The sequence below is a fragment of the Pagrus major genome, chromosome 6 (genome assembly GCF_040436345.1).
Source record: "Pagrus major chromosome 6, Pma_NU_1.0".
Classification (NCBI taxonomy): Eukaryota; Metazoa; Chordata; class Actinopteri; order Spariformes; family Sparidae; genus Pagrus; species Pagrus major.
In genome coordinates this window covers 20,519,567-20,531,692 of record NC_133220.1, presented here as the reverse complement: position 1 = coordinate 20,531,692, position 12,126 = coordinate 20,519,567, and the positions used below count along the sequence as shown (strand labels likewise).

The window sequence follows — 12,126 nt, the reverse complement described above, 5'->3', positions numbered from 1 at the left end:
AGCTAATTAGCTCATGGCTCAGTTAACCATGAAGCCAATGGGCCTAGAGTTTGCCAGCAGCAAGACCTCGGATCACAGGGGGAGTCACCATGGGTGACGGGCCCCGCTCAACTAGATTTGGCAGCCTAACGTCAGAGTGATCAAAGCTGGACACCAAATTGGTGTCACAGCCTCCAAGAATGCCGGAGGTCAGTTCGACAACAGGGGATTCAGTACAGAAGTGATTTACAGCGGCTCCAACCAAGAATACGATTTCAAGGATGATGGGAGACGCATGCAGCGGGCGAAAAGTGCATGTAGAGCCAGAATTTTTTCACATGTATTACTCGGAAAAATTGAGGATTTATTTCAACTATACCAGAGGTGACTGTGGGTAGACAAACCATAATTGTGTTGTGAGTTTTACTCTGTGTCAAGTTTGTATGCTGAGTTAACAAGCTAATTAAGCTTGTTTTAGTTCGGTACTTGCTGGTGCAAAGTGGTAGTATGACGACACAGGGTTGGTGAGACGGGCTGTGGCTAGCTGGTTAGCATGCTAGCTTCAGTAGACATCTCTGCGACACGGCACATAAACATCTTTAAAATAACATCAACACCCTTCTATCTGTGTTTGGATCAGTCTTCACCTCTTTCAGGAAAGGTATCCAAAGAACTATTGGATTTCCAGACTATTTTCACCTCTCTGTCTTGAGAGCTTAAACACTTCCAAACTCCTACCTACATCCCTGCACAAAACACTTTTCAAATGGCACAAACCCATGCCTCCTTCTGCCTTTTTATGCTCTGGTCTGGGTTATTTTAAGCTCACGCACACTTCTCTGTTGTTGCTGCAGGGAGGGTGAGGGAGCGTGTGCTTTCACATCCTATCTCGCTGGGTGGTTTCACAGAGAAGCGGCTTCTCTTTGGCAGCAGGAGATCGTGTCTGCAACAGAATGCCTTTTAAAGCCATGCAGCTAGCCATGAGATAAGAAATTCAGTAACCTTTGAACTGTGACGACCGTCATACTATGAGCTCAGACACCACCATGTAGGCAATGCAGGCAAACACAAACACCTGTGTATGTACTGTACCTCCACGTAAGAGCTGTGATTTCATGCGTTATCACCACAGTAAGATTTACCTTGAGATTTTTCGGCTCTTACATAAATTTCCTGTGTGCTATTGCGTTCAATCTGGCTTTATTTCTTCTGTTAGTACATTGCAAAGCCACTACGTTGCTTGAATGTAATGCTTTGCTAAATCAAGCAAGCCTCGTAATGCAGCGAAAAGAGAGAATTTGCTCAGTTATTCCAGGTGTCATTTATTCAGGTTATCTCATTTTTTGTGAATGAGCAATCAGGCCAAGGCACCCCTGCATTTTGTGGTGCAGAACTGCTAAAAATACTGATGCTGTTGCCATAGTAATGTATCACTGTTAAAAAAAATGTCACTTCAGTCACCAAGGCAACTGCCTGTGACCCACACCAGCACACCTCCATGCACACAACACAGACACAACACAGACAAACAGGCCCACCCATCCAAAAAATTAAAAGAAAAGAAAGAAAAGAGCGAATCAAGTGAAGAAATGTCTCAATACACAGGAGACCGACAGATTTCTGCTTTTATCAATCAAATATATTCTTGATGATTCATCATTAAAACCATATGAACAAGCTTGATGTCTCCACCATGGAGGAGCAAAACATAATCATCAAAATCTGTTTTGCAGCAGGCAGCAGATTGGCAGGGGATGTTTGCTTATTTTTAGAGCTGAAACCAGGAAATGATAATCCCTCTCATCTCGTGCCTCGTGCTGTCATCTCTCCTAAACTGCCCGAGTCTCCCTTCACTTGCCTTTGATGGTGTTCACTGCAGCAAACCCCTGAACATCCCAGACAGGCTGGCGGAGAAGAGTTGAAGCTTCATATTATATCAAAAAACAGTGTTAAAGTACCCAAAAGTCCTACGTGAGCAAAAGTAGGGATAACGTGTTAAAATGTTACTTTGGTAAATGTGACAGTCACCCATACAAATAGTAGTTGAGTAAAAGTCTTGAAGTATCTGATATTTACTTAAATATTAAAAGTAATGTTCTGCCAATAAATGTAGCAAAGGTACAAGTACAATAAATTAAACATACGTTTACATGTATCTATAAACTGTGTACTTAGTGCTGACTTGGCGTTATCGTCGTTGGCGTTAATCGGCAGATAAAATAAAATAGGATAAATAAATGTGCTGCTTTGGCTCTTATGCAGTTATCAAATAAATGTAGAGGAGTAAAAAAAGTAAATGTACTTAGTTACTTTCCATCACTGCAAAAGAATGTCTTGTTGTTGAGAAACCTGTGCAGCCATGAGTGGACGTGATAATCCACTCAAGCTCAAAAACAAGAGATCCAGCCATGTTTAGTTGTTTGGTCATGGATTTATGACACTTATGTGCATGAATAGTCTTGTAACAGAATATTGCACATAAAGCATGGGTATGTAGGTCATCTAAAGGCTCTGAGTCGGCCTGTTGGAGCCGGTTGGGAGTGAACTGTGATGTGAAGATGATATGGCTGCGAGCTGCATGAAGCCCCTGTGGTTTGTTTACTGGGAGTCTTCAGTCAGACCAGTGTGTCCTGTATGTTGTGCAGCCCAGAAAGACTAGAAAACCCAGAAGCACTTTTTTCACATCGTACTATGTAAACTCAGTTAATGTGCGTTCTTTGCCAGCCTAAGCCATTTCTGAGTGTAACTTTCCCTTCTCCACCTTCAGTATCCGCGTCACGCCAATTGTTCAGGGTTGAAAGCTTGTATTTGCAATGTCGGCTTGCCTTTGAAAAATCCTCTCGTCTCTCACTAACAATCCAACCCTTCAAGTGAAACAGGTAGAGTAGGGTGCTGAAAGATACCACAGCACTCTAAGCATACTTTCCACACAGCCGGTGTTTCCGTGAGAATGTTTTTTGGAGCTTGAAATCCTGATTACGCTGAGTACAAAGATGCTGGTTTTGACTGGCAAAAACTTTTACTGTGGAGTTCAGGGTGCATAGAGTATGTTGAGGTCATCTGAGGTTGCTGCTTTGGGAGCTGTTTGCTGGCTAACACCTTATAATGCTTCCTGCTTGGCATTACAGCTCTAATGGGAAGTTTTTCTTCTCTTGTTTGAAGTGTATAATCCGAGCCCCGGTGCAGATCAGTCACCGATGTCGCCGCTGAATGGCAATCAGGCCAGGAACCTGCACTAAACTGCTTAGTAATGGACTCAGCAACAATGATGACGCATGCACATGAAAGTCTGTTCCCCTGGCAGAGTTTCCTGTGGATCAGTTAGTCTAAATTATGTAATTTACGCACAGGAGAAGTAAACAGCACCATGCCATGATGTTTTGGCTCACACTGAAAAGCTTTGAGTACTTAAAGTATTTAAAAAAGTTAAGTTATAGTCTGATTAAATGTAATTAAAGCAGACTTATACGTAAACCTTATTATTCTATTCTGCAATTATTACATTTAAAGTTAAGGGGAACTTCCTAAATTGTGGGTCAGCAACCTGCGGCTCTGTTGCCCCTCTGCAGTGGCTCCCTGTGGATTTGACAAAAGAATACTTGGAAATAATAAAAAATCATAAAGTGAATTTTAAAAAATTGTTGTAGGCTTCATTCTCTAATTGTACACATTTGTAGCCTAAACACTGAAAAGTATCTTTTCTAGCAAGTTATGATTTTGCCAATGAATTGAATGACCTCGAGCTGATTTTTTTTGTGTTTTATGATCAGGCCCGAGGGTTGATTGCTGAGGGAAAATAAGAAGAGGACGACCTCACACTGAAATGGACTTCAGTCAAAATTAAGCGAAGACTAGCCTGTGTTTTTGTTTTACTTTTCCTTTTGCAATTTGTAAGAGTTGGCCACCTGTCAAAATTCACACTCAAAACAAAAAGGGGGCCTCATATTAACAGAGTAACCACTAACTGCTGCTAACTGTAGCTGACGTTAGCTAGTTAGCTCAGTTAGCTGTGCAGCAAGCAGTCATATTAGCGGAATCTGTCCCGACTGGGAGCTTGGAGCACCGGGTAAGTGTTGGTTTTGTTTACTATTGGGCTATCGCCTCTTGAGGTACAAACTGGGCCAGGGCTAGCTGGTTAACATGCTAACTTCAATACATATCGCTACAACACAATACTTAAACATCTTCAACATTTCTTCTTAATTGTAGGGTAGTTCTATCATTTCATAAATCCACCAAAAGTTCAAGCATCTAATAAGCTGAAACGGCCCACTGCAGCATGGGAAATAATAATGATGCTCATTAAAAACCATGAGCTGCTAATTTAGACTTTATAGGTTGAGTTACCTTCTTTAAAAAAGTGTATTTTGTAGTTTTGGGAATCAATTTTAATCAGAAGAGACAGATCTTCATTGACAGATTTTTTTATGCTTAAACTAAACTAAACATACAAACTACAAACTTGCTTTCATGACTGTATAAGCTAGTAGTTAAAATACTTAAAAGTCAAATTAGGTAGGCAAATTATTTTTTTTTAGTGGCATTGTGTCAGAATTAAATGGTTGTGTATTTCAGTTGCTTGAGAAATATTCAACCACAGCTGTGTCAGATGACACTTATGGACGTGATCTTGAAGTCTTGCATCAACCTCAGACATCAGCAAAATCCTTCAGAATCCATTTCACTGCAGAGAAAAACTCTGATCAAATCTGATTCAAAAGCAAGAACAAAAATCTTTTTCCCCTCTGTTGTGAACTTTCTTCTGCCAGGTCAATCTCTCATTTCACTGATCAAATGATGACTCACATGTGGCCTGAACAAGAATTGATCTGATCTCATTTAACTCAACTCAAATGACAAACTTCAGCGGTCAACTTCAGACATCTGGAAACTGTTTCTATTTATCTGATTGAGTTTAATAGTAAGAGTCATTACTGTCTCCATAAATTTGGAGTTCACTTTGTGAAACATCCAAAGAGAGAAGTATAACGGGTTTTCCTCCAAAGACACCATCATGAGTTTATGTATTAAGTTCTTTCTTTGCTGACTGCATTCCTCTTAGAGATACATCACTCAATACAACAGAAAGCATTGTCTGTAGTTGTGCTGTGTAAGGTGAGATAAAACATCAGTACTTTCTGTAGGATCAGACACAAAAGATGACTCATGTTCTCTTCTTGTAACAGCGACACTGACAGATCTTGTGTCAGCATCCTGCTCGAATTTCATTTCCCTTTTCCCCACGTCACTACTTCCTGTCCGGTTAATGCATATATTCACAGATATTTCATACTATAAATGAACACAGGGTAGACGGCAGCTTTTACCACAAATGAATGCCTTTATTTTTCAAGACACTGTTAACACACAGGTATACAAGAGAGGTATCGGCTCTTGCAATAATAAAATAAATCAAAGTCGGTATCAGAACAGAACATTTAGAGAGTGGTAATATGGAATGTAGCTTTTTCCATTTTTTTTTTAACATTTCGAAAACAATCCTTGCAAATAAATAGTCTTTATATAGTCTTTTTAGCTAGTGTTTTTAATCAATATATTCTCTTTGTTTAGTCAGAGTTTCAGGAATGAAGAGGAGAAAATCAGACAAAAACAAAGACAGTGACAAAACAAGGATATTATCCCCTTATAGCAAAAAGTCTTTCATAGGCAAAAAGGTACAGGGGAGAAAAAAGGCAGATCCCTTCTTCTAGACCTAAATAATCTTGTTTTTCCACCAAAGAAGTGTAAATCCAAGTGCCTGGTGGACTCACAAACCATATTTGTTACAAGGGTCTTCAGAGACACCAGTAAAAACACAAAATGTCCTTCTCAGAGGCTTACGTTGTCAATTGCTACAAGGCTGTTGACCTAGCCTGCCAAGGTCAGCTTGTACAGTCAACTTCCCCACTGAAATGTGCTGTGCTGTTGGGGACTGGCAGTCCAAACTTCATCAGGAAAAAAAACAACTTAACCCATATCACAGGTAAAGCACCACGTCAGGCTCCTACAACTACACTTGAGCTTCAATGATCTCCGCCTCGCTCATTCTCTCTAAGAGAGGACTTAACAATAAAGAAACTAGTCTGTACCAGAGAAGGAGATGGGGGGATCCTAGTGGTTTCTGAGAGACTGCCACCTCGTAAAACATCCCTCCTACCACTTATAACAAAGAAAAGGAGCAGTCTCAGATAGAGAAAAGTGCAACTAAGGGCCCAGGCAGCCCTGTCCTCTGGCAGGTAAGGGAGAGCGCAGGAACGACCACACAGACTCTCCCCCTGACCCCGAGGTGTCTGAGGTTCCCTCCAAGCAGAGGAGGCTCAGACCCCCACGTCAGCAGAAGGACGATGCACCATAGCAGGGTTTCAGCTCATTGAGCTCTTCCCATGCTTAAAAATTTAGACCATGTTGGCTCCGCAGCAGCCTCAGTCCGAACTATGATCCTCTAGCTGGGAGATGATGGTGATCAGGTTCTGCAGGCCGAAGATGAACCCACTGTCCAGGCCTTCGTGCACCACACTGTCTTCTCCAAAGTGCCGACAGGTGGTGTGAGCAAAGTCAATCATGCGCACGTCCACCTCTGGGCTGCTGGCCTCTCCTGTGCTGTGGGAGGAGCGACTGCTGCCACTGTTGCTGCTCCCTCCAGCCACACCAGTGCTGCCACCGGCTGAGGAGGAACGAGGGAAACCAAAGGCGCCTTCTTCTTCTTCCTCCTCCTCCTCCTCATCTTCCTCATCCTCTTCATCAGATGGCTCATCCTCATCACCTTCCTCCCCACCCCGGTGTCTGGGTCTACTGGGAGTCCTGGGAGGGTCGCCATCATAGATGATAAGCAGGGAGCTGGAGTAGAAGCGGTAGGATTCACAGGCCTCCAAGGCAGCTTGCATTTCCCGGAGTCGCCGCAGCACCGGGGACAGCAGCTCTTGACGCAGGCGACGCCCGTCGTGGAAGAACTGGTAGAGAGCCTCCTTGAAGCCTGCGAGGGTCAGCTTACGGCCGTGGTACTTATTCATGAACATCAGCTGGCCTGAGTCTGACTGGTATACCTGCAGGTCACACAGAACGATGAGCTTTACAACTCCACATGCAACCAATACATAAACACACCAGTGCAGAGTATTGTGTTACATCTCTATGACTATCTGCTGATTATTTTCACAACCATCATGCATTTTGTCAAAGAATGTCCAAATTTTTTTTTGAAAAAGGTTGATCACAAGTTCCCAAATTGCTTTTTACTCCAATCAACAGTATTTAACCCAAATAATAACCAGCAAATATTTTACATTTTTATTTAAACAGTCATTGATACGTTCAATCGTTAACTAAATTAGTTGGCAGTTTATTTTCTTTCAACTGACTGATCATTTTATTGACTTATTATCACAGCTGTAATGTCTACCGTACCTGCATGCCACAAAGCCGCACTCCAATAGAGGCAGATGTGCTCTGTTGACACTTGCGAATCTGATGGGCTTTCTTCTCCTCCGATGCGTCATCCCCATGTTGGCGAGTTCCCATCTTCAAGTCTAAAACACATGGTCTTGTGTAGCGCCATGTCAGATTTTCCAAAAGGATAAATTCTGTGAATATGGGTCAAGGATCACACAGCAACAGAGGACATGGAAACTAGCACACGGTGTGTACGTGCTTATATTAACATTCAAGAACCGTCCCTCTTCACTGCAGCCGTTCATTCATGAAAGGATACTGTATTGGTTCCGGTGCTTTGCATTCTCCTTCATCCTCTGCAGATGCTGCTGGTGACATTTGAGACTCCAGGGGTTGTGTTTGATCTGTGGCACAACATTGCCCTTCTCCAGGCTGAGGTAGAGAACCTCCGCCTGCTTCTGCTGCTGCATCTCGTCACGATTATAACTGCAAAGGTCACAACGAGAGAAAAAAGGTCAGCTAACTTGCTACAGAACATATTCAAGAAGTGTCTTGTTGTTTATGAAAGAGCACCCTTACCTCATGATCTTATCTTCTTTACGGCTGTGTCGAGCTCGGTCTTTGCCGTAGTTGTCATTGTCCAGGAGCAACGTGGACTGCTTCTTGTTGCTCCACTTCAGCATCTTGGTCTTGGGCTCGCAGTCTGATGAGGGATCTTTGTTCTCCAGGTCCCCCGATTCACTGTGGAGGGGGTAGGCAATGAGGCACAAGTTCCCTTCCTCATCCTCTTCGAAACTGACTGACACTACACCTGAGAGTGGGTGAGAAGGGGCAGCAGAGAGTGGTTATGAGTATTTTCATGGTCATTTATCCAATAACCTCAAACACATATCCACATAAGATAGTTAGACATTCATACAGCCATCTGCACAAACATACATTACATTAACATGCTATATGGAGGTTGAAGATGGAAGATGAAAGCAGAACATTGTTAGAAACAACATATGTCACAGCAAAAACAGTGTTGATATGACTCATTATTGAGGAAACAAGAGACACAAAACACCACGCAAGACCAAAAATGTGTAAAACCAAGCAGGACCATTTATTGAACAACTGATAAACATCCTCATGAAACACAAACAATGACTCATAATTCGGAGCTTCAATCAGTCAGCAATGACATGAGGAAATGATGTACAACTGTCTTTCCATACAAACAACATACATTGAATAACAGCTCAGTAAGCCACAGAGAAGGATTGCATAATCACATGACCAATAATCACTGAGATACCATGATTCAGTGTCAATCAGATGTGACACAGATCATAATACAGGCCTTAAATGAAACAAGAACTGAATCAACACTTGTTGTTTTACAGTTTGGTTAGAGGCATCAACACCAGAGACACTGTACTTAAACGCTGACATGATCCACTAACAGGCACTCCAGTAGTACCCCCACCAGCCCAGCCCCCACTAAAGCTCCCTAAAAGGGCCTGTGTGTCGCATGCCTCTGTGAGGGCTGGGGGAGGTGTTGCACTGAGAATAAACATCACAGCTGCAGCAGCTGATACAGATAAACCACAGACAGGAAGGAAACTGATCGAGAGAGAAAGTCGCAGAGATATGGACGCAGAAACCGCGTCTATACATTCAGCATCCAACAGCACTAGTGATAATAGTACATATTTTACAATACAGCCACTGAATAACAGAGAACAACATGATCAAACACAGTCGATGCTTAAAATGCTTTTCTAGAGTCTTTGCATGTTAAATGACGGGCCTGAGGACCCAGCATCCATGTTTCTTCCGCAGCCAGGCTGATGTCATGTGCGCTGACATCACCATCCTGCAGGAAGGCCCAGCCTCTCAGGTCTGTCCTTATGGGCTGCGCCGTCCACTCACGGCTGCACTGTCATCACACCACCTCAGTGAGTGTGGGAACCTGTGAGTCACTCGGACTTAATTCACAAGGAGGGCTCATAAACCGGTGCATCGATTGAAATTTACAGCCTGATGAACATAATTCGACCATCGTATACTAGCAACGTTGGTGGAGTTGCTGATTGTTATCAACATCTATTGTTTTATTAGGTTCAGGAGTTTTAGTAGTCCAATCCTTGTTAGGAATTTAAGTCGTTAGTCTACATCTACTACACTGGTGTCATATCCTTCAGAATATTTTGTGCAAACAGTGCCTGAGTATGAACTTCTTGTTCATTCTCATTACAGGCCACTGCAAGGTGTGCCTGCAACCATTAGATATTGGCTCTTCGTGTTTTGAGGTATGCAAGAGACAGACAAGCGTCACTGCTGATGTCACTGCTCTTGAAGGCCCCAGACGTACTCTACTATCTTATCTCCAAATCCCACTGCCCATGAGGGTCTTTTTATAGTCCCATGCTGCATTACTGAGGAGTCAGATACCACGCGTGCGTCTTACCTCTGTCATTTGACCGCCTAAAGACGTCTGTGTCAGTGTGTTCTAGGCTCGTATGCATCAGTGGGTGAAACTGCGAGAGGCTGTGGACCTGGACGCCACCAGGAAACATGATATTCCAATTAAAAGCATGTGTGTCAGTGAAAATGTGTATCGGTGTCCATGTTTCTGTGGTGCACCTGGAACCAGACCTGTAAATCTCCTCAACTGACTTGTGAATTGCTCCCCTTGCGATCTGTCCCATTTATTTTTGATCCATGAGGAAATCTATTTCATCTTGAAACCAGAGCCATCTTGAATGACAGACACGGCACTTGAAAGGCCTCTGGCCACTCATCCTCCTGGCAGGTAGTCAGGCCTTCAGCTCGGATGCTACTTGAACCCTGTGGTGCCTGCCAATTGCTCCAATAGGAGAGGCACTGTACACAAGTCACATTATGAGGCCACTGAAGACAGCGATGTATCTATCTATAGATGTGAAAATACATTTTGGTGTATGTTGTTGTGTACATCATGTACTCTGAGCCCATGCATCCACACTGTACCCTGAGCCCATGCATCCACACTGTACCCCATGCAATATAACATCTTTGTGATCTGCACAGATGTATTAAAATCGGCCAATAAAGCATTGTACAGTATATCACAAGATGTCTGCACAAACACAAAGAAAAAGAAGCACAGGATTGAAGCTAGGTACCAAAATATCACCACACATGCGCTGTTCTGACACACATCTGGACACATCCTCCAGGTCTTACCTTTATACTGAGGGGTGAACTTCCTCACTTCAGGGGGGAGGCTCTTGTAGAACTGGTGCTCCCGGGGAATGAGGGGCTTGCAGATTGTTTGTTCCCCAAATCGTAGCACACAGGAGTGGCCTCCCACCTGGTGCACGAATGGCTCAAGCATCACCCCTTTTCCGGGATAAGGAGTCCCGTCCGCCTGCATCAGGGCTTCCAGAGCGGGACTCATCCTCACTCCGCATCGGATAAATGAGCTGGGGGGACCCACGTCGGTCGGGAGGCAAGAAGCACGGCCGCTCGTCTGGCTCCCTATCCTCAAGCTCTTTCCTCTGTGCTCGCACGGGGGCGCTACTGGTCTCCTGCTCGAGAGCAGCAGTGAAAAACAAAGGGCTAGACAGGAAGGACAGAGCCAATAGCGACGAAATCCCTTATTTCCTCGCTTTTCCTTATCTGAGGACAAATTATAAAACTCCTCCGATGGTCCGGATAATCTCCGTGTTTGTATGTGTAATAATAAATGACATTTGCAGCCTGAAAACTGCCACAACGTCCTCATGTAAGGTCAATTTCCGCTGTCCTCGACGTCTGGCTGTTACCGAAACTGACGACGAGGCTGATCCTCCAGCTAGAAAAACAGCACGAGCAGGAACCAAGTCCCGCCTCTCCCCACGAGCAGCCAATCACAGAGCCGGAGCTGTCGCTGGGAGGAGACAAGGCACCTAGGAGAGGATCAAGCAGATCAAGCAAACAAAGAGGAAGGAGAGAAAACAGGGGGGAGGGGAGAGCAGGAAAAATACTAGACACAAAAACACAACACTGACGGCATTTCTTGCAAGTTTCATCCTTCCTGTTATCCTACACACAGGCTCTCGGATGGATTTTAAGTTTCATCTTGTTCTTGAGACATTAAATATCCTTTTCAGCAGACTGCATTTAAAAAAATAAAGGCAAGAAGATGTTTTGAATTGCACATAAGCCGTTTTCTTTTCAACTCATGTTTTCAAATGAGATCAAAACTGAAGGATGTGTTTGGGTGGCATACCTGCTCATAGTGGATTTCAACCTTTAAATCAATGTAATTGTACCTTTGTGTATTTTTAACATCAATATAGGCCTATGTGCTAAATATCTTGTATACTAGCCTTGAAGGTGCAACATGCAAGAACTTTAGTTGGAAGCATTAAAAAGTGAACTAAAATGATCAACAGCATGTGAGAAAAATAACAGTTTTTACATCATGACATCTATTTATTGTGTTGCAGAGGTACCTATTGAAGTTAGCATGTGAATCAGTTAACCCTGGCTTTTGTACCATCGGTGTCAAAACCAATAATCCCCTAACGCTCCAAGCTCCCAGTCTGGACCACTAGATGGACAGCTCACAGAGCTAACTCAAAGATGTTACATTAAATATGGACATCGTTCATTCCTATGAAAGCTGCTCTGTGGTGTTTTGAAGCCAAAAGAGCTCGACTTCCTGTTTATGAAAATACCCGGATCTTCCATGTTGTGCGGCCCATAAAGCATGCTCACTAGAGACGTATGCCAACCAAGCCGGCT

At 43.4% G+C, this 12,126-nt stretch overlaps 1 protein-coding gene across 1 annotated transcript; it reads right to left on the bottom strand.

The window, feature by feature from the left end:
• Positions 1 to 5,300: 5,300 nt before the first annotated feature.
• Positions 5,301 to 11,185, bottom strand: ip6k2b (inositol hexakisphosphate kinase 2b). The gene is made up of 5 exons (XM_073467768.1): positions 10,582 to 11,185; positions 7,948 to 8,179; positions 7,688 to 7,854; positions 7,384 to 7,559; positions 5,301 to 7,022 (listed from the first exon to the last, which is right to left on the bottom strand). The coding sequence occupies exons 1-5, from the start codon at positions 11,120 to 11,122 to the stop codon at positions 6,402 to 6,404; spliced, it is 1,737 nt and encodes a 578-aa protein (XP_073323869.1). The 5' UTR covers positions 11,123 to 11,185; the 3' UTR covers positions 5,301 to 6,401.
• Between the last annotated feature and the right edge of the window lie 941 nt (positions 11,186 to 12,126).

Bases quoted from the DNA above. Each gene is read 5' to 3' on its own strand.
- ip6k2b (XM_073467768.1), bottom strand. From the start codon at position 11,122: ATGAGGACGTTGTGGCAGTTTTCAGGCTGCAAATGTCATTTATTATTA. The intron at 7,560-7,687 runs GTATCCTTTCAT...CCATATTCACAG, and splicing joins AAAGCACCGGAACCAATACA to AATTTATCCTTTTGGAAAAT. The intron at 7,023-7,383 runs GTACGGTAGACA...TGTGACCTGCAG, and splicing joins TGCGGCTTTGTGGCATGCAG to GTATACCAGTCAGACTCAGG.